Source organism: Tenebrio molitor, chromosome 4 (assembly GCF_963966145.1).
Source record: "Tenebrio molitor chromosome 4, icTenMoli1.1, whole genome shotgun sequence".
NCBI lineage: Eukaryota > Metazoa > Arthropoda > Insecta > Coleoptera > Tenebrionidae > Tenebrio > Tenebrio molitor.
In genome coordinates, this window is record NC_091049.1 from 27,162,229 (window position 1) to 27,184,610 (window position 22,382).

The 22,382-nt window shown below is 33.7% G+C and overlaps 1 protein-coding gene across 4 annotated transcripts; it reads right to left on the reverse strand.

Annotated features, from left to right (window-relative positions):
- Positions 1-1,636: 1,636 nt before the first annotated feature.
- Positions 1,637-13,523, reverse strand: LOC138129159 (odorant receptor 22a-like). 4 transcript variants are annotated; one of them, XM_069045413.1, is made up of 8 exons: positions 7,148-11,700; positions 6,905-7,098; positions 6,337-6,857; positions 6,180-6,279; positions 6,010-6,120; positions 5,805-5,957; positions 1,882-5,746; positions 1,637-1,747 (listed from the first exon to the last, which is right to left on the reverse strand). In XM_069045413.1, exons 1-7 carry the CDS (start codon positions 7,170-7,172, stop codon positions 5,681-5,683), a joined length of 1,170 nt encoding a protein of 389 aa, XP_068901514.1. In that variant the 5' UTR covers positions 7,173-11,700; the 3' UTR covers positions 1,637-1,747; positions 1,882-5,680. The 4 variants fall into 4 exon arrangements, with proteins under 4 accessions (XP_068901514.1, XP_068901516.1, XP_068901513.1 ...); XM_069045415.1 differs by having other exon boundaries at positions 6,905-11,700; XM_069045412.1 differs by lacking the exons at positions 1,637-1,747; positions 1,882-5,746; positions 5,805-5,957; ... (2 more) ...; positions 6,337-6,857; positions 6,905-7,098 and adding exons at positions 11,834-11,986; positions 12,039-12,149; positions 12,209-12,308; ... (1 more) ...; positions 12,943-13,136; positions 13,186-13,519 and having other exon boundaries at positions 11,341-11,776.
- Between the last annotated feature and the right edge of the window lie 8,859 nt (positions 13,524-22,382).

Here is a 22,382-nt window from a genome sequence, read left to right on the forward strand (position 1 = left end):
TCCAAACATGACTTAAACTGTTATAAAAACAAATATAAAAATATCAGTACAACATTCACGACAGTTTCAAATTCGGACTATCTATGAATATCTGACATTTTAGTTGGCAGTATTGTGATTTGTCATAATAATAGTTATTTACATTAGAGTAGGTACGGGAGGTAAATTTTCCAGGACGACAACTAATTTCAGGCACGAGGCGAAGCCGAGGGACTGATTAGTTGGAGCATTGGGAAATACTTCCCGTACGACATTTGTATTAAGACTAATTCTATTATGGAATTTGGTTTCGTCAATAAAAGATCGTAAGCTGTGGAATCAATTCCTTGACGACGGAGATGCTGATTTGTTTTTTTTTTCCAAACAAATAATTATTTGCTGGGTTTTTAGGGTAAATTTTCAGTATTAGTGCTTGAAATAGTAATTTATGTGATGCGCTTAGTAAATTAATCTTTACGGGGCGAGCTGGAAGTTTGTGGCACGAGTGACGAAGAAACGAGTCTCCATAATCCAGTGAGCCACCTGATTGGTTGTATTTTCATCCTGAGTATACAATTTAATTCGTTGTAACTTTAAACCCCGTTTACACGAAATGTCAACTGCGAAGACCTAAACTGTGTTTCGCGCTGTGTTTATTAGAGCGTGAAGTTCAAGTAACGACATACGTTTTCGGATTTATGGATAACTCGATTGCAAATTAATTTGATCGCTCGATATTTGTCTCTTTAAAATAAAATTGTTATGAAAAAAATTTTTCATTGAACTTCAAAATCAGCTTCAGCTAAATCAGACAGTTTTCTACTCTTACTGTCTAACCTAGACAAACGGTTAAAGGTAAAAAAGTGTTTCTTCTTTGAAGTTTGCACATTTAGAATTCTTTAAAAATTACTTCCACAAAATGAGTGAACACTGGTAAAAATGATAGTCGAGCACTAGTAACTTTTCACAAATTTTGTGAGAGTGTAGATCTAGAGATAACATTAAATAATTAATCATTCTTCTAGGTTATGTTATAAGAATCGTAATTCATGGTGTTGGAAGAAATAGTCAACTGGACAAATTAATATATTTTATTTGAAATAAATGAGTGAAATTGTAAAGAAGTTTTAGGAATGTGGTTCATCATTTATTATAAATACGTATAAGAAGTGCTTTGAAATTGTTAAAAAATAATGAACCACTGTTGTAGTTGTCTTTTATTGCTGTGATACATACTTAAAAATAATTATCTAATTATTGAATTATTCAAATTATTTTTTTTTTAAGTGCGACTACCCAGAAATGACAATTTGAAAATAACTGGATCTTTCACGATCGAGCAGCTTTTTGAAAGTTGTAAAAAACCAGAGCGTAATTACAAGCTGTACGAAACATCTGCAAAAACATAAATTGCACAAATTAGCGCAGATTTACTTATAAATTCTTTCTTACAGCAATTGCCATTTTATAGTCTAAAACTATTCCAACAAAAGTGATCGCAAATAGTTTTAAGCAATTCGTCATGAAAATATGTAAAACCGTCTTGTTTCTCTTATTCCAGTTGTACCAGGAACACTTCGCCAAAGTGTCAAAATTGCAACTACTCTAAAAATAATAGAATTAACGTTGTCGAAGATAAGTTCAATTTTCTAGATACCTCATCGATTAGGATCTGACCAGCGTGAGAAAAAGTGGCAACAACCAAGACGTTAAACATAACCGCGAGAAATAACCGAATCTTTAAAATGTTGCTCGCGTCTGCATAAATCTGAAACATTAAAAATCACCTTGATCTGTTGTCCAGTTCTCTAAATAAAGGAAACGCACATAAGACATGAAGTACAATGCAGAGATACAACTTAGGACACCAAGAAGCAAAAAAATTGCAATCACAGATCTCACCATTTCCAGTAGGTCTCTGGTTAACCTACAAACACAATTCTTGCAAAGACACATCTAGAATTATGTGGTACAAGATTTTTGATCCTAATCCGAAATATTCTTCGCAAACGTCTTCAGTAAGCATCCATTCTCTGTGACTACCAAAAACTGGTAACATAATAATGCTCCACAGGGCTGCAACTGTATACATAAAATAAGTGTAACGGTTGATTTGTGAAGCTTTCTTCAAAATGAAGATTCGTGCTTGAGAGCCAGCGCTGTCCATGGACCAAAACAGGCGTTTGCGTTCGCTGACCAAGAAAAAAGTCTGATTTTCGAGAAGGATGGCAACAATCATCGATGTCGTAATCTGTAGATGAATGAAGAAAATTTGATTTTTTACTTACATAGACGTAAACGACAATTGATGGAGTACATTTAATGATTAAATCTTTATCGAAATTCTTTATAACAAAATAAACAGTGAGCAACAGATTATAGCAATTAACTAAAACCAAAAAAGCATTCAAAAGCTTTGTAAACTTGTGATAGCCAAAGTCGATAAATACTCTTTTTAATCCTCGAAACGGATCATCTGAATCTGAAATTTATAATCTGTACCGAATAATTGAATTTTGCCAGAACTTACAATCGAAGCGAGTCGCTTGATGCATTTTCCCAATCAGCGAAATCCCTGTTTGAGAGAATTTTTGTAGACTTTACCTCTGGAAAATCAAAATTCAACAATTAGATTTCATAAACCGTCGACAGAATCGTTAAATTCTGAAATTTGAAACCTTGACACATCTGAATGTTGTCACAGTCAACCAACCACTAAAGCATCCTTTATTTTAGAATAAAGAAAACTGTTTAATATTGTATATAATCAGATATTTTCCTCATTATTCTATTTTTCTTAAATGATAACTTTTAGTAGACATCTACTTGTACAGAATGATGATGTTGATAATTAACGGTAATTATTTAAATGACTGTAATTACATGCGTCCTTCATCTCTATAAATAACAATAGAAGCATTTATTTTTATTATGTGTCCCAAAGCGTTTTATTCTATATATTATTATATTTCCTAGATTTTTTGCATACTTGATAAGCACCGAGTGGAGACTCTGGCTACTTCTTGTGGTTGCGTGCAGTAACGGCGAGAGGTCGAGCCTAACAATTAGAAAATCTTCAAATATACAATTCCGACAAGAGCAAAACCCTTGATATAAATTTAAATCAATTTAAAGATGGTAGCGATATTTGATCACATGGTAATTCAAGGACACGATAAAAGTATTGAATATTTTAAATTAAAAAACGTCGGCCAAAAAGCATTATACATACCTTGTGTGTGAAATATTTTGCAACGCTCAGTTTATGAAACACTCCGCTGCGCGTCGTGTTTCAAATTAAACTTCGCGTTGCAAAATCCCACACTCGATTGTAAATAGAAGAGATCATCAGACTCTGAAATTGATCATCTCTAATGAATAATTTAGTGTTGTGAAAAACGTACCTTCGAAGGGAGTTACCCGATTCAGCTTACTGATTCAGTAAAATACAACGAATTTTCGGAGAAATAATAATTTTGCCAGAATGGTACTTTCTAAAATTGCAAATTCAGCAATAGTATTTAACATTACTAGCATGGTAAAAAGGGTTTTTACTGGCGACACAAGGATATGACTGGAGAGCCGAAGGCGAGCCAGTCACCTTCTGAATGCAAGCAGATCACAGACTTCGCAATAACGATTTTAATTCAAGATTCCAAAGAGTCACGTGGTCATCAAATGCTCACAGAAAATAATATAATCTTTACTTTAGAACGATAAAAAAACTAAAGCCTGTTTGACTAATTAAATCGCGAATACGAATAATGTACAAGAATTAATGAAATAATTTACCTTGTCATTGCAAAGCACGTGGTCACAAAATGGCTGCTGGAGGTACCGAACGTAAAAAAAGAACACTAAATTACTGACTCTATACAATAATAAACCTCTACGTCAAGAAACAAACACAATTAAAAATGGAACAAACAGAATTAAACAGGAACACTGAATTACTGAATCTATACAATAATAAAAATCAGCACCAAGAATTAAACAGAATCAAAATGAAACAAATAGAATTAAAACGAAACCAATAGAATTAAAATGAAACAAACAGAATTAAAATGAAACAAACAGAATTAAAATGAGACGAATTAATATTATTTTGAAACCTAAATTGGGCTTGAAACGCTGAAACGCAAATGCCATGTCATGCAACTAAATTCCGTTGATCTGCTACTCCTAAAAATTGTTCTACATTGATTTGATTCTCCAAAACTGTTCTAATTAATTCGTAATTTTCATTCTCTCTCTCTCACTCACACCTCTGATTTCTACGACTACCTTATCTACCGTTACCCTGTGGTCTCTGTTTTCGACTCCCTTTCTACTTTGCTTTGTTACTTTTCTAACTAAAAGTGCAAACGATTCTAGTTATTTTCTACGATAAAGGGCTCTGTTTCTAATTTGCAATTCTCGCCGTTTAATTACAAATATGCCACAAATTTGCACTTCAATGAAGGAACGGGTTTTTCCTTTTAACTGGTTAATACCTAGGTTGTGTAATGAAAGTAGAAAGTTATCTGACTTATCTGAATCTTAAGTACATATTTTGAGGATTAATGAAAATGTGTAAACTTTCGATTAGAAAAAGTTTATAAACACATGTTGCATAAATAACAAATGTTTTGCTTGAAAATTTAAATCTTCTCTTTAACCAACTAATAAGTTGAAGCTCGTTCCGCTAATAAATCAAATCAATAAAGCAAACATTAGGGATGTTTCTTTGAGAAATAATAATAATCATCGTCATCATCATCATTATCGTTATTCACAATTCAATTGCTACCAAAGACGAAAACGGAGAAAGGACAATTCGAGAACGATCGTTGTTCTATATCGCTTTAAACTGGTTTAAATTTCTACTAAAATGTTTTCCTCTTATGGAAATTGTTTATTTTAAGTTTTCTTAATTGTTAAGCTTAAGCTCTCGCCGCTACTGCACGCAACCACAAGAAATAGCCAGACTGTCCACTCATCGATTATTATCAACAATGCAAAAATATAGGAAATAAATATGAGTATGATGAAATGAGGTAGAATAAAACTCTTTGGAATACATAACAAATGCTTTTATTATTATTTATGTAGACGAAGCACGTATCTAATTACAGAAGACTAAATAATTACTGTTAATTATCAACATCATCATTATTTGCAAGTAAATGTCTATTAAAAGTCGTCATTTTAGAAAAAAAGAATAATGAGAAAAATATCTAGTTATCTACAATATTAAACGACACAAGAATACTTCAGTGGTAGGGTGACTGTGACAAAACTTTTCAGAATTTAACAATTCTGTCGGCGGTTTACGAAAAATAATTGTTGAATTTTGATTTTCCACAAGTTAAGTATACAAAAATTCTCTCAATCAGATACTAGTATGTTATAGTGAAGAATCGTAATTTAATTGATCAGTATGGAATACAATTTTTAATTACGCTATAACTTGAAAACAAATGAAAATTGAATAAGAACATATGATTTTTTTTTTTACATTATTTTCACCTGTAAATATACTCATGGAGTTTCGTCTGTTCCTCCCGACTCACCCTGTATAAAAAGAAGTGCTTTAACCTTGTTGTTGTTAAAAAAATAATGAATAATTTGACTGCAGTGATACATACAAATCTACCTAATTATTAAATTATTGAAGTATTCAAAATATTTAAAATACAACAATATGACATAATTTGATCTTTCAAGATCGAGCGGCTTTTTGAAAGTTGTAAAAAACCAGAGCGTAACTACAAGCTGTGCGAAACATCTGCAAAAAAAATAAATTGTAGAAATTAGCGCAGATTTGCTTATAAATATTTTCTTACAGCAATGGCCATTTTATAGTCCAAAACTATTCCAGCAAAAGTGATTGCAAATGGTTTCAAGGAATTCGTCATGAAAATGTGTAAAACCGTCTTGTTTCTCTTATTCCAGTTGTACCAGGCACATTTCGTCAAAGTGTCAAAATTGCAACTACTCTGAAAATAATCAAATTAGCTTTGTCGAAGAAAAGTTCATTTTTCTAGATACCTCATCGATTAGCATTTGACCAGCGTGAGAAAAAGTGGCAACAACCAGAACGTTAAACATAACCGCGAAACATAACCGAACCTTCAAAATGTTGCTCGCGTCCGCATAAATCTGAAACATTAACAATAATTCTGATCTGTGGCCTACTTTTCTAATTAAATGAAACGCACATAAGATACGAAGTACAACGAAGAAATACAAATTAGGACACCTAGAAGCAAAAAAAATGCCATCACAGATCTCACCATTTCGACTAGTTCCTTTGTCAACCTACAAATATAATTCTTGCAAAGACATAATTATCTAGAGTTTGTGTTGTAACTTTACCTTGTTATGACAACATGATGGTCAATACAAAAACACAAATTTTTGAATGTTTCCTTCTCGTGTTGGACACGTTGTTCAAAAGTCAGGTTCTCAAGAACGGTTTTGTCATCACAAATTTCCAAAATGTGTTGATTGATCAAAAACATTTGCAAGTACAACTGCAATATGCTGTACAACAAGCTGCCACAGTGACGAACTGATGTGTAAATAAAGAAAGGTGCAAAAGAAAATGCCATATGGTATAAAATATTTGAACTTGACCCGAAATATCGGTCAAAAACGTATTCAAGCAGAATCCATTCTCTGTGACTGCCAAAAACTGGTAACAAGGCAATGCTCCAAGCGACTGAAATTGCGTAAATAAGATAGGTGAAGCGATTAATTTGTGAAGCCTTCTTCAAAATCAAAAGACGTGCTTGAGGGCCAGCGCTGTCGATGGGCCAAAACAGATGATTCTGTTGGCGGGCTAAATAATGATACCTTTTTTCGAGCACCATGGAGATAAACATCGATGTCATCATCTGGAGTTGGAATTGTACAATAAAGCATATTAATATTTTTTACTTACGTAGGTGGTAACGATAAATGCCGGTGAATATCTTATAACCAAATCTTTGTTGAAATTCTCTATCAAATAATGGAGAGAGAGCAACATTAGACAGCAACTAGCTAAGCTCATAGAAGCGTTTAAAATCTTAGTAAATTTGTGGTAACCGAACTCATAAAATACTTTTTTCAATCCCACAAAGGGATCGTCAGACTCTGAAATTGATCATCTCTAAGGAATAACTAAGTGTTGTGAAAAACTTACCATCGAAAGGAGTTACTCGATTCATTTTTCCGATTCAGTAAAATACAACGAACATTCGGACAAATAGTTTTACTAGGATGGTTATCACAAAAATTGCAATTTCAACAAATATTTTTCCCAAGTACCCAAATAATTGTCTAATTAGGAAATTTGAAACGTTGAACCACCGTCGTGGACAACTTACCACTGAAGCGAGTCTTTGATTCTCCTTTCTACTTCAGGAAGGAACTGATTAATATTGTACATCAACAAGCATTTTTTTTATTTTATTCTCTTTATCTCAAATGACTGCATTTGACTGATATCAACGTATCAATAGCAATATAATAATGATGATGATGATGATAATGATCTTCACCGATAGTAGTAAATACTCGTAGGTGAATGCATCGCCTTCTTAAAATAATAATAAAATTAATTAATTATTCCAATCGATCGCCTAAAATAGTAAATATTCTAGTTGATAGTCTGACTAATGTGTGTAGAAGGGACAAATCAGTGGATAGACAGTAAAATATATTTTTTTAATATATCAAGTGATTGTTCTTTTTCAAAGATCAACACTTTCCAACGGCTCAATTTTCGATTAATTTGTGAAGCATTCTTCAAAATCAAAAGACGTGCTTGAGGGCCAGCGCTGTCGATGGACCAAAACAGACGTTTCTGTTCGCTGGCTAAATAACGAGCCTTTTTTTCGAGAACCATGGAGATAAACATCGATGATGTCATCTGTTGCAATTGTACAAAACGAAAAATGCAATGAAGCAGATTAATGTTTTTTTACTTACGTAGATGTAAATGATAAAACCCGGTGAATAATCTTATAACCAAATCTTTGCTGAAATTCTCTTTAAAATAATAAAACCAGAGGAATATACAACAAAAATTATTTATCTAATTTTGTACTTAATTGTAGTCGCGATCTAAGTAGTCAAACGGCTTTAGTTCTTTATCGTTTCAAAATCTTGGATTAAATTCTTTATCGCGAAGTATGTGATCTTCTTGCATTTACCGATTTGGGGGAATCGTGCTCTCGCCAAGGCCAACTATTATACAATCATTATAAAACATTTTCATTCATTATTTGTGTCTTGGAGTCTCGAGTTCGGAAGCTACCGCCAGTCTCTGTCGCACTTAATAAGCTGTGGTGCGGCGTAAGAACACAAAATTAGCCGCGTCACCCCCAAGTGGGGGCAGTGACCAAACTAGGCCAGCTGACACGTGAAGAGAGGTACCCTTTGGCCCTGTTAAAACCTTTTTCCCTTTTATTTTCAACCACCGGAGTAGACCAGGGTGACCTATGAGATTCCAGGGCATCGCGTCGGGTTCAGATTAATTGCGAAAACAAGTCAAATCTAAATCGGATCACATAGTTCGCATCTCAAACTCGTATAATGCTGTTCGTGCCTGAAACTTCCGTATTTGCCCAGCTTAGTCATTTATTCATGAGCTTTCGACCAGTGCAATAATAAATATGGGGTGACATTTGAAAAAAATTAGTTTTTGACATTTTTAGTTCGTTATGTTTAAAAAATCGCAGTAGGCATATGCGACTGAGCAGGTTGTTGAGTAAACACTCAGCAGATGCGGCAAACATTCAGAAATCAAGCAGCACAGCGTCAATCATTTTAATTTATGTGCGACGATTTGGAAGGTACGAACTTTCGAAGGGACCCCTGCAATTCGAGATTCGGGTAAAAAAGTCGCCACTGATCAAAAACGATGGCAGATGAGTAAAAACGATCTGTATAAATTTGATTCATAGAATTCAAAAATAAAATCAAACTGGGTAGGTTCCATTTAAAAAACATAACATTAGTGTTTTTATAATATTGAGACACACTGTATACAGGGTGATTCATCTTTTACCGCCGCACAGAGGAGTATTAGACGCTGAAAGTTGATCAAAAGTCGAAAATTTAAAATTTAATTTCATTAAGTTGAAGCTTATACTGGGGTAGTAGATAGTATGTTGTCATTTGCCAGTTTCAAAAAAAAAAAAATGCACGATGGCGGACGCCCAGACGAACCTTATTGTTTCTCAGGGCTGCGTTCTGACCTGCTACGTTATTGGTTATACAAAGTTTCAGTGTCAATTTTTTCTGTATTTATAAAGTTTTCTGGGATGGACTCGAGTCAGTTAGCATTTTGATAATTTTTTTAATACCATTAACACAAAGGAATTGCAACTGGAAGTTATAAATAACGTATGTTGTAAAAGTGGTGTGTTTTAAACTAATTTCCAAGGTCTTCCAAGGCCCACTTCTAATTTTTACGTGTACTAACCTCTATACAGAAGTGACTTAAAAAGAAAAAAATCACCAAAACACACCAATTATTTTTAAATATACAGGGTCGCTAGAGGTATGGATACAGCTAAATATTTTCAGAACGGTTTAGCAGAGCTCCTTGAAATTTGGCACACAGTTAGAAGTGTTTAAAATCTATCATCTAAGATTTTTTCAATTTTTCAACATCATTTATTTTGAAGATACCAGGCTAACTTGATTTTTTTTAAATGGCATGAGGGGTCAAATTTAATCTTTTTAAAAAGAGTATTTTTTTGTGGTTACATTGCCCAACTATATGAAATTAATTTTAAATTTTCGACTTTTGATCAACTTTCACCGTCCAATACCCCTCTGTGCGCCGGTGGCAAAATGACCCTTAAGAATTGAGAAAAATTTATAAAATTTACAGAGTTAATTTGTTGAAGAATTTACTTTCGAGCGGTATAATTTATTTCAAAAAAATTTTTTTTTATTGAGCAGATATTTATAAAAAACTGTTTTTCAAAAAAAAATTATGTTCAACTTTTTACATCAGAATGTGGCTAATGGCGTATAAAATCAATATCTGCAATCCGTTTCGAAAAATGTTTGATAGTTTTTGAATTAAATCGATTTTAATGGAAAAGTTGCTTTTATTGATTTTTTTGATTTTTCTTCGATTTTACAAAGGACCCCCTGCTGTGGCAGTAAAAATCCTCTAATAAATCTTATTGTTAAGATATTTGGACATTATGTCGTAAATCATGAAGCAAATACAAATTTGAATATCAAAATGCGTTTATTTCAATAATACCATACGCTAAAATTAATTTAACATGGTAAAATTGTGTGAAAATACCTGAGTGTGCATATGCTACAAAGTTGAATAAATTAAACAATTAATAATTGAGAAAATGGCAAAATTTGACCTAATTAACTTATAAATTTCATTTTTTGATGTTATGTGCCTTATGGATAATAAATTAGGTCTGCAAAATATGAAAGGGAAATCATAATTTTTAAGGTCAATATAAATACTGAAATTGAATGGAGAATATGAACTAACCGTGTAACATCCCATTTACTTGTTCTCTTTATGTTAACAGTTACTTGACTTTGGTGCTTTTGAAATTTTGCGATCTTATTCGAATTTGGGGTATTTTTCTCCCGAAGATTAACTAAAATTTGCAGCAATGCCTCAAAGATTTCGAAAGCTGAAACATCATCTTCCGTATATTGGCGAAAAGCCATTAGTTAGCAAATAATTTGTGATTGGACTTATGTTTGGATTATTTATTAATGTGAATTTCAATAATCTGAGATGAATGCACTACAAAAATTAAAAATATTTTCTAACCTAATTTTATTTCGTTAAATGTCAGACCAGACGATTCTTGTGTCATTTTCTACGCTGTAAAAATGTTGCAAACAATTGAACTTCCATAGGTTGCTCTAAATATAAATTTATTTGAAGGCACGTTATAATGACAATCGATTTGTCCTTTCTCCGTTTTAGTCTTGGGCAGCAATTGACTTATGAATAATGATAATGATGACGATTATGACTATTATTTCCCTAAGAAACACAATGTTTGCTTTATTAATTTGATTTATTAGTGGAACGAGTGTCAACTTAATAATTGGTTAAAGAGAAAACTTATTTAAACCACATTGTTTACATAGTCTACGACACGAGGTTTCGCAATTTTCAATCATGAAATTAGTTATTTATGCGGCATGTGTTTCAAGCACTACCTTTTTTAATCGGAAGTTTACACACACGACCGCAGCGAATGTCGTAATCCCGTGCGTAAAAGCACTCACTAAATTATATACAAATTGGATACATACTTGCAAAATCATTGTCTGTTCAAAATAAAATTATTATGAAAGGAATTATTCATTAAACTTCAACATTCAGATAAATTAGATAACTTTTTATTCCCACTATCTAACCTAGGTGACCATTGAAAGATAAAAACCTGTTCCTCCGTTGAGCTGTGCATATTTAGAATTCTTTAACAATTATTTCTATAAAATTAGTGAACAATGTGGCAAAAGTGATAGTCGAGCATTGGCATTTTTTCACAAGTTTTGAGGCAGTCTATATCTACAGATAAGATTAATAGTATATTATTATTACACGAGTATGTTTGAAGCACAACGAGCGTAGCGGGGAATGCTTTAATGGAACGAGTGTGATAAAACGTCTCATTAAACGAGTGTAATATACTATTTTAAAGTACAACTACCCAGAAGTAACAATTTGACAATATGACGTAACTGGATCTTTTCAAGATCGAGCGGCTTTTTGAAAGTTGTAAAAAACCAGAGCGTAACTACAAGCTGTGCGAAACATCTGCAAAAAAATAAATTGTAGAAATTAGCGCAGATTTGCTTATAAATATTTTCTTACAGCAATGGCCATTTTATAGTCCAAAACTATTCCAGCAAAAGTGATCGCAAATGGTTTTAAGCAATTCGTCATGAAAATGTGTAAAACCGTCTTGTTTCTCTTATTCCAATTGTACCAGGAACATTTCGCCAAAGTGTCAAAATTGCGACCACTCTGAAAATAATCAAATTAGCTTTGTCGAAGAAAAGTTCAATTTTCTAGATACCTCATCGATTAGGATCTGACCAGCGTGAGAAAAAGTGGCAACAACCAGAACGTTAAACATAACCGCGAAACATAACCGAACCTTCAAAATGTTGCTCGCGTCCGCATAAACCTGAAACATTAAAAATCGTCCTGATCTGTTGTCTAGTTCTCTAACTAAATGAAACGCACGTAAGACATGAAGTACAACGCGGATATGCAACTTAGGACACCAAGAAGCAAAAAAAATGCCATCACGGATCTCACCATTTCGACTAGTTCCTTTGTTAACCTACAAATATAATTCTTGCAAACAACAACATTTATCTAGAATTTGTGTTGTCTCTTTACCTTGTTATGACAACATGATGGTCGATACAAAAACACAACTTTTTGAATGTTTCGTTTTCGTGTCGGACACGTTGTTCAAACGTCAATTTCTCAAGAACGGTCTTGTCATCGCAAATTTCCAAAATGTGTTGATTGATCAAAAACATTTGCAAGTACAACTGCAGTATGATGTAAAACAAGCTGGCACAGTGACGAACTGATGTGTAAATAAAGAAAGGCGCACAAGAATATGTTATATGGTATAAAATATTTGAACTTGACCCGAAATATCGGTCAAAAACGTATTCAACCATGACCCATTCTTTGTGACTGCCAAAAACTGGTAACATCACAATGCCCCAAGCAGCTGAAATTGCGTAAATAAGATAGATGAAGCGATTAATTTGTGAAGCCTTCTTCAAAATCAAAAGACGTGCTGAAGGGCCAGCGCTGTTGATGGACCAAAACAGACGTTTCTGTTCGCTGACCAAATAATGAGCCCTTTTTTCGAGAACCATGGAGATAAACATCGATGTCATCATCTGGAGTTGGAATTGTACTCGAAAAATGCAATGAAGCAGATATTTCTTACTTACGTAAGTGGAAACGATAAATGCCGGTGAATATCTTATAACCAAATCTTTGTTGAAATTCTCTATTAAATAATGGAGGGAGATCAACATTAGACAGCAAAAAGCTAAGCTCATAGAAGCGTTTAAAATCTTAGTAAACTTATGGTAGCCGAACTCATAAACTACTTTTCTCAATCCCACAAAGGGATCGTCAGACTCTGAAATTGTTCATCTCTAATGAATAACTAAGTGTTGTGAAAAACTTACCATCGAAAGGAGTTACTCGATTCATTTTTTCCGATTCAGTAAAATACAATTTCGGATAAATAATTTTGCTAGGATGGTTATCACAAAAATTCCAATTTCAACAAATATTTTTTCCAAGTACTCAACTAATTGTCTAATTAGGAAATTTGAAACGTTGAATCGCCGTCGTGAACAGCTTACCACTGAAGCGAGTCTTTGATTCTCCTTTCTACTTCAGGAAGGAACTGATTAATATTGTACATCAAGAAGCATTTTTTTTATTTTATTCTCTTTATCTCAAATGACTGCTTTTGACTGATATCGACGTTTCAATAGCAATATAATAATGATGATGATGATGATAATGATCTTCACCGATAGGAGTAAATACTCGTAGGTCAATGCATCGCTTTCTTAAAATAATAATAAAATTAATTAATTATTCCAATCGATCGGCTAAAATACTAAATATTCTAGTTGATAGTCTGATTAATGTGTGTAGAAGGGACAAATTAGGGATAGACAGTAAAATATTAATTTTTTTAATAAATGAAGCGATTGTTGTTTTTCAAAGATGAGCACTTTCCAACGGCTCAATTTTCGTTTAGAATTGAAGATTTAATTGTTCTTTGACAGTAGTTTATTTTAATTCTGAAACACTATTTATTACATAATTGTTTCATCCACCTCTAAGAGTGAGGGAGCGACTAGGAGTGTCACAGAAAAGGTGAACGTTTGCTTTAGTAAGAATTTGTCAAATCAAATCGTAATTCTTTCAATTTAGAAGTTTGTCATTTTGAAGATTCACGATAGTAACTTTTTATGTCATTTTCAAATGAAAGAAAAACTTGCCGTAAAAAGTAACACGGAAAAAGGATCTTTGTAACAGTACTTAAACAGTTGTAAAAACAAGTACAGGGTTATTATAAATGATTGTAGTCGAAGCAGACCGTGCCCATGTTGTGAAATTTTTGCCGCTTCCATGTGAACTGTCAATTTTTGTCGCTCTCATATAACATATGATCAAACAAGCATTTAGAAATGTCGTAAACTTGTGATAGCCGAATTCATAAATACTTTTTTCAAACCGATGAAAGGATCATCAGACTCTGGAATTCATAATTATGACCTCCAACGAATGAATCAGTACTAAGAAAAAAATTACCGTCGAAACGAGTCGCTTGAGTCATCTTCCAATTTAATAAAGTACAACTGTATCCAGATTAACTATTTTTCCGGGGTCTGAAAAATTGCGAATTCAATAAATATTTTTGCGAAAAAACAATCAAGGTCTGAAATCTGAAACGTTGAGGCACCTGAGCTTTGTCACAGTCAGCTTACCACTAAGCCACGCCCTTGATTCACCTTTCAACTTTCCAAACAAACTTATTAATGTTGTACACAAAGAGATCTTTCTTTTGGAAAAAACCGTGGGGCGAATAATAAGTAGGTCTTCGAAGAAAATAGTGGAATGATGAAAATGTTCAAAGAAAATGCTTCATCATTTATTCATTTGTCACCTAAGACATAGAGGTGCAAGACATTTCGTGTAACAGAAGGAGTTTAATATTTTTTAAGTAATAAACTACGCTGCAATTGTCTTTCATTGCAATGACACCATATTAATCTATTCTATTGTGCAGATATTCAAAGTATTTTTAATTTCGCACGTTCAAAAGTTTTGGAAATTTGCGACAACCATATTGGACAAATATTTTTTCAACTCGATAAAAAGATCATCAGACTCGGAAATGTACAGTCTCTTATTAATAAATCAATCATATTGATTAACTTAGCGTCCGTTGAAGCTAGTCACTCGTGTCTTCTTCCGATTTAGTAAAATATAAACGTATACAGACAATAGTATATGGTGTAAAAAGTTTGCTGACACGAGCCGTAGGCGAGTGGCATAAGTCAAAAAGAAGTTTGACAAATACCAAACTCCACAAATATTTTCCTAAGTGGCCAAAGAGACAATTGAGTTTGGTCATAAACAGCTTACCACTAAAGCGAGTTTTCGATTCATATTTCTAGTTTAGGAAAAACGAATTCGTAAACAGAGAATTTTCTTTTTATTTTTCTTTCTTCATTAAATCACTACCTACTTTTAACCTATCTGTACAAAAATGAAAATCAAATAATCTATAATTAATTTGTGACAATTCCTTTAAAGTAGGTTGTTCGTAGCAAAAATGAAAAAATAACATTTTCTCGAAACAATTTATTCACTATAATGCTGAACAAAAATCACAAAAGTGATCAATTTTTTAAATAGGAAAACAGTTTCTGAAGCATGACAAGCCATTGTCAAAAGGTCCTTTTGTGCTCCGCCCAGTTGTCGACCTCGACTTCGTCTCGGTTTTCAATCTCTGGCCTTGGCACAAAAAAACTCACTTCTACTCTTAGTGATGTAATCTACTATTGCAAATTTCAAAAATGGTGCGCTCGGTGCAAACAATTAAGAAGAAACATGAACAGCTTGTTTTTTATGACAACAGTGATGTGAGACATGCATTTTAGTACATTTTCTTCAGTTTCTATCTATTGTGTTATTCAAAACATGTTTAAAGTACAACTGACAATAAATAATAATTCGGAGATATGGCATTACTGGATCTTTAAAGATCAGGCAGCCTTTTGTATGTTATAGAAAACCAGAGCGTACCTGCAAGCTGTACGATACATCTGTAATAACAGAAATTGCGGTGATCAGCGCATATTTGCTTAACAATACTTTCTTACAGCAATTGCTATTTTATAGTATAAAACTATTCCAGCAAAAGTGATCGCAAATGGTTTTAAGTAATTCGTCATGAAAATGTGTAAAACCGTCTTGTTCCTCTTAGGAAAGGAGAAGAGAGGGTGGGCGTGGGTGGCCGGGGAAAGTACCCCGGAGCCCCACCGCACCACATAAGGAAAAAGAGAAGAAAAAACAAGCCGACCGCAAGGTACCTGATAGGCCAGGAGTGGTGAAAGGGGAAAGACTACAAAAAAAAAAAACCTACACAATTTTTAACAAAGGAACTGCTTACCTACTGTATAAATGCAAACTTCTTTCCAAAATAAAACATTTGTTGTAATAAACAAACTGTGTTAACCTTCATTTATGATGCTATAGTGAGAATACATTTTATTTAAAAAAAAATATGCAATAAATTGTAAAAATGATTAATCTAGAAACTGAACACTTGGTTTTTAATTAATAACTCAATCTTCCCAGATCAAGCGTTTTTTTGTAAGTTGTAAAAAACCAGTGCGTAACTACAAGCTGTACGAAACATCTGCAAAAACATAAATTGCACATATTATTGCAGATTTGCCTATAAATAGTTTCTTACAGTAATTGCCAATTTGTGGTCTAAAACTATTCCAGCAAAAGTGATCGCAAATGGTTTTAAGCAATTCGTCAAGAAAATGTGTAAAACCGTCTTGTTCCTCTTATTCCAGTTGTACCAGGCACATTTCGTCAAAGTGTCAAAATTGCAACTACTCTGAAAATATTTCAATTAAGGTTGTCGAAGAGAATTTCGATATTCTAGCCACCTCATCGATTAGCATCTGACCAGCCTGACAGAAAGTGGCAACAACAACAACGTTAAAGATAATCGCCAAACATAAGCGAAGCTTCAAAATGTTGCTCGCGTCCGCAAAAATCTGAAACATTAGCAATCGTTCTGATCTGTTGCCTACTTCTCTTATTAAATGAAACGCACATAAGATACGAAGTACAATGCAGAAATACAAATCAGAACACCTAAAAGCAAAAAAAAATGCCATCACAGATCTCACCATTTCCACTAGTTCCTTTGTTAATCTACAAACATAATCCTTGCAAAAACATAACTATCTAGAATTTGTGTTGTCACTCTACCTTGTTATTACAACATGATGTTGGATGCAAAAACAAAACTTCTTGAATGTTTGGTTTTGATGGTGGAGACGTTTTTCAAATGATAATTTTTCCGGAATAGTCTTGTCATCAGAAATTTGTAAAATATGTTCATTGATCAAAAAAAATTGCAAGCATAACTGTAATATGTTATACAACAAGGTACCACAGTGACGAAATGATGAATAAATAGCAAAAGGTGCACAATAAAAAAACATTTGAGAAATCATTTTTGAACTTGACCCTAAATATTGATCAGAAACGTCTTCAATCATTAACCATTCTCTGTGGTTACCAAAAACTGGTAACATAGCAATGCTCCAAAGGGCTAAAACTGTGTAAATAATATAAGTGTAACAGTTGATTCTTGAAGCTTTCTTCAAAATGATAAGTCGAGCTTGAGAACCAGCGCTGTTGATTGACCAAAAGAGACGTTTCTGTTCGCCGAGTAAATAAAAAACCTCATTTTCGATGAACATGGAAATAATCATCGACGTTATCATCTGCGGGCGCAGTCGTAAAAATGCAAGAAAGAAGTGAATCAAATTAAATCTTTTACTTACATAGAGCATAACGCTAAATGATGGTGCATATCTCATGACCAAATCTTTGCTGAAGTTCTTTATCGTAAAGTGAACAATTAGCGACAGACCAACACAACTGGTTAAAGCCAAACTAGCATTGAACAATTTTGTAATTTTGTGGTAGCCAAAGTCGATGAATACTTTTTTCAACACCCCAGAAGGATCGTGGGACTCTGAAAATTAGTAATCTCTGATGAATAAATCTGTTACTTCAAAAAACTAACTTACCGTTAAAAGAAGTTACTTGAGTCATCGTCAGCAAAATACAACCGTACCAAGATAAACGATTTCTACGTGGTCTGAAAAATTGCAAATTTAATAAATATTTTTCCCAGGTAGCGAAAAGAACGTCAGATTCTGATATTTCAGACTTACAAGGACAATTAATTTTCATAAAAATAACTACACAATTTTTAACAAAGGAACTGCTTACTTACTGCATAAATGCAAACTTCTTTCCAGCGTATTCCTTTTCTATTGTCTCGAAACGGCCGTTTTTGATCTATGTACAACTACAATGCTGATGTTACTTTTTTTACGAAATAGTTACCAATAATTGATTGGGGTGATTTACTTCATAATTCTCAAGGTAACTCTTTGATTCTCCATTAGTGTCATTACTGATTAAAACAATTTAGAAGATTGTGATGCTGTTAATCCAGAATGACAATGGTAAGTTCAACTTTCCAACCAAATAAAGAAATACTACTATTGATATAAAACGAACCAGCGAACTAACTCCACGTAAACAAAATTATTTAGTGATTTTCTTAACGACGAAAACTGAATCGAACACTGTAAATATTCCTTATGAGGTATTTAGTGACCAATATAGGTCATCCGGGTACTTCGATTGGAAAGAAAAACATAAAGAAGCTTTTTTCCAACATCGATTATGAAAATGATACTTTCATCACTCAATTTGGTGAGGAAAGTAGGCGTTTGCATCACTAGTGAGGAAAATGGAGAAAGTAAGCTCACTAGTGAAGAAAATTTATTTAACAATCTACTACATTAACAATCCACTACTTACTTATTAACGTGACTTCCGAATCACGAGATAAAATATAGCTTTTTTTTATTTCGTCCTTGGTCGGAATTGAACCCGCGACCCTCGCGTCCCTGAGCCGAAGCGTACTCCCTTAGGCTATATTCTATAATTCCGAAAAAGAACAACACAATTGTATATTATGCACCGAGGTGCCGTTTGTAGTCCGAGGGTTCTACAAAGCATTGAGGGTAAAAATCATTCACTCTCGAGGTGCATATACTTTTTTTGCACTACTCAACAATTTTAATAGAAAAAAGCCGAAAATTTGTAAATTATAACTAACTGTCAAGCTAAATTTAAGTGCATTGTTGACAGTTGAAAATTAATTTGAATCTTTCGACTTTTTTCAATTAAAATTGTTGAGTAATGAAAAAACAGTATAAGCACCTCAAGCTTGAGTTTGGCATGTTTTTTGGCCCAAGGGGAAAAAAGAGCCAATTTACTCCTCACAGTCAGGGAGTAAAGTTGTTCATTATATTGAGGTTGTGCAAGAATCGTATTTTTTTATTTTAGTATACAGTATGATGATAAAGTAAGGAACAAAATTTATAATTACGTTATTTAATGTTTTCAAGCCAAACCCTCGGACAGGTTAGGACATTATTTAACTATTCATGCTGATATCTCAACAAAACATGTATAATAGTTATTATAATATTTTATAACGGTACATTATGAAAGTTGACGTGGTATTTGCTCAAAACGAAGAGAACTTCCATAACTGCTGTTTATTGTTATAATATAGCTTTTAACTAAGAAAATTGCATTCCAAGGTCGGTTTTCTGTTCTGTATTGTTTATAAGTAAATTTTTTATTTTCTTTAAATGTGTTTTCAAAAGAGTGAGTCTTTCTTTTATAATTCACGCTTTTGAAAAACTTGTACCTGATCAGTGAGTGGAGATTTTGAAACATTTTCGAAATCAAGTTGTTGCAATTTTTCACATACAAGTGTTTCGTGTTTAATATAATTTAGATTTTCTATTGTACGATAACATTTTAACTTCTTATATGAAGTTTAAGATAGAGCTATAAAAAGATAGAAGAGATAGTAGATAACTTCTCATAGTTAATAGAATAGTTTTCGCTAAAGAAAATTTTTAAAAACACCTAAAATGAATCTGAGTTAGTGTTTCCCATTTTTTGTACTCCAGAAGAACGAAACAATCGAATAGAGTGTTTTTCCAATCTGCAAATTAAAACAAATATCTAATCCATAAGATCATCACCAAATGATACTCACGAAAACAAACAAAGTATTGTTAACAATCAAGCCATTGGTGAACTTTAAGCTGATGGGTCTAGTTGTGTTGGTCAAAATTGTCAACAAAAGCTTCCTGTTTTTGATATTCCAAGTGTACCATTTTGGGATAGAAAAACTCATCAACATTTTCTCTGACTGAAAAATCATTCAATATCAAACCAAACATTGCAGAATGTTTCACCTCGTCTTCTAAATGATGTCCAGCTGATATCAGACTTGTGATGGTCAACACGACGCAAACCAGCAACAGATAACTACGCCACGATATCACATCCTGCAAAACAGATATCGTCAAAAAACGTGAGAGAAAATGGGTCGCAGAAAGAGTCGGTTGAAAAGAACAATACATTTAGAAAGGAAGGTTCTCACCTGTAACAAGGAAAGAGCAATACTTGTAGTGATGCCGATGGCGGCCAAAATAAATGGGATCATAAGATTTTTTATGATCAACAACGTATTGTCTCTCCATCTGTAACAGAACAACATTAATTAGAGGATGCATCAAGAACAGTTCAAAAAGTGGGAGAAATTGCTGCGTGGTGTTTTTAATAACAAAAACAGAAACAAACATTGACGAAACACAATTTCAAGAGTTACCGGATAAAATCAGAATGTCTTTTAATTAAAGATTTGAGTCTTAATTTGGTCAAATCTTGATAATCTTCATCATAAATCAACTTTTCTTCGAGAGTTTTGCAACTGCTCAACTCTTCGATCAGTATCTTACACATATACATTTGAAATGTCACATGTTCTGTCACGTAAATCATCTGAAATGGATGCGCCATCGTCGCAACACCTGCCACATAAGTCGTCAGGTTGAAAAGAACAACAAGAAACGTGGCCAGTCGTGGAAACAACAAGTGAAGAGTACGCCGAACAAAAACCGTCTCCGAGCAATCATAGCAAACAACATGACTAGTAGCCCATGTCATCACCAGAATCACGTTGATCGTCACAAACACATTTATTCGTCTGGATTCTCTTATGATTCTTCGTTTGGTGTCTTCACCGGCGGAATCGATCTCCCACAGGTCGATGACGCTCATGATTTCTTGCACCAACTGACTTCTCCACAAGAGATTCAAGATGATGAAATCAGCCTAAAATGAAAACTTCAGGAAGAGGTTGTGATGTTTCTGGACAAATAGTACGTAACACATTTGCAGGACGGGTGGTCCGTAATTGATTAAGAGTGTTGTGCTTGGTGCCAGAAGAAAGAAGTACAGTTGGACGACTAGGAGTGCCATGTGGAAGGTGAATGTCAGCTTCAGGATGAATTTGACACATTTTGAAAGATAAATGTCGCTGCCCAACACCCGGAGTAGGTATAAGTAGTCGTCTGGAACATGTCCACAGGAAAATTATCCAGATGGAATTGTAAATTTATCGGTAAACTTACAGTTGAGGAGGTTGTGATGGTCATAGTCCATAATGGCAACTAACTGTTGGCAAGACGGAGGCAAGAAATTCTTGCTAGTACAGTTGTCATAAAAATAACCAATCAACTGACCACACGTAGAATGTCCTCAAACGTATTAGGAAAAATTATCATTCAGGTAATAATTCGAATCGAACCCTGCAATTATATTTTTTCCAAATGTATTTGATTACCTAATTGGGACATCGGAAACAGTTTATTGCTGAAATTATGGAGGATAAATATAAAATACATAGGTATACTTAATGAAATCTAGTATTTATTGTTATCTTAATTATGTGGTTGTCAACAATTGTTTCTTCTTAGAAAATTGCCCGCTGGAAGGTCTAAATTTATTCTAACGGTGTCCCAGATTTCCAACATGCTGCTAATCGTGAATTTTTTAAAAAATCTTTCCACTTTGGTGTCGAAATCTCAAGAATTCAAACTTACACAACAAAGCGGCAAAGTTTAAATATAAAAGGAGACTGACGGAATGCTGAAGAGAAAAGAAAAAGAACACGGAGAAGAAAGAGAGAAGAACGGGTATGCCAGTGAAGAAGTGGAAAGATTGAAAGCAGAAGAAAGATGGATGAATTGGGAGCTGAGTGAAAGGGATAAAGACACGAACAAGCAACAAAGAAGGGAGAAAATCAAAGAATCAAGGTACAGGAGGGAAATGTATGACAGAGGAAATTCCGGAGTACCTGAGGAGAGAAAAAGAAAGAAAAGTGAAGGCGAGATTCAGATGTGAGAACGAGGAGAGAGAAGGTATTGGAAGGATGTAGCGAAATGAGAGAGAGAGAGGGGGAGAAATACGAATAAAGACTGAAGGGAGATAGGATGGATGAAAGAGAAGGGAAAGGATGGAGAAGGGAAAGGATGGAGAAGGAGAGGGGTGGGGGATAGGAATGAAAAAGCTTATTTTTGAAATTATTATTTTTTGTTTAGTTATGTTTATGTGTCCCAGAACTCGCTCTCCACAGAAAAAAGGAGAATTCTCCAAAAAAGAT

Coding starts and splice junctions, on each gene's coding strand:
- LOC138129159 (XM_069045411.1), bottom strand. CDS start 13,210: ATGAATCGAGTAACTCCTTTCGATG. Junction 13,137..13,185: donor TCGAGTAACTCCTTTCGATG/GTAAGTTTTTCA, acceptor GAACAATTTCAG/AGTCTGACGATCCCTTTGTG. Junction 12,309..12,367: donor CATCATGTTGTCATAACAAG/GTAAAGAGACAA, acceptor TTATATTTGTAG/GTTAACAAAGGAACTAGTCG.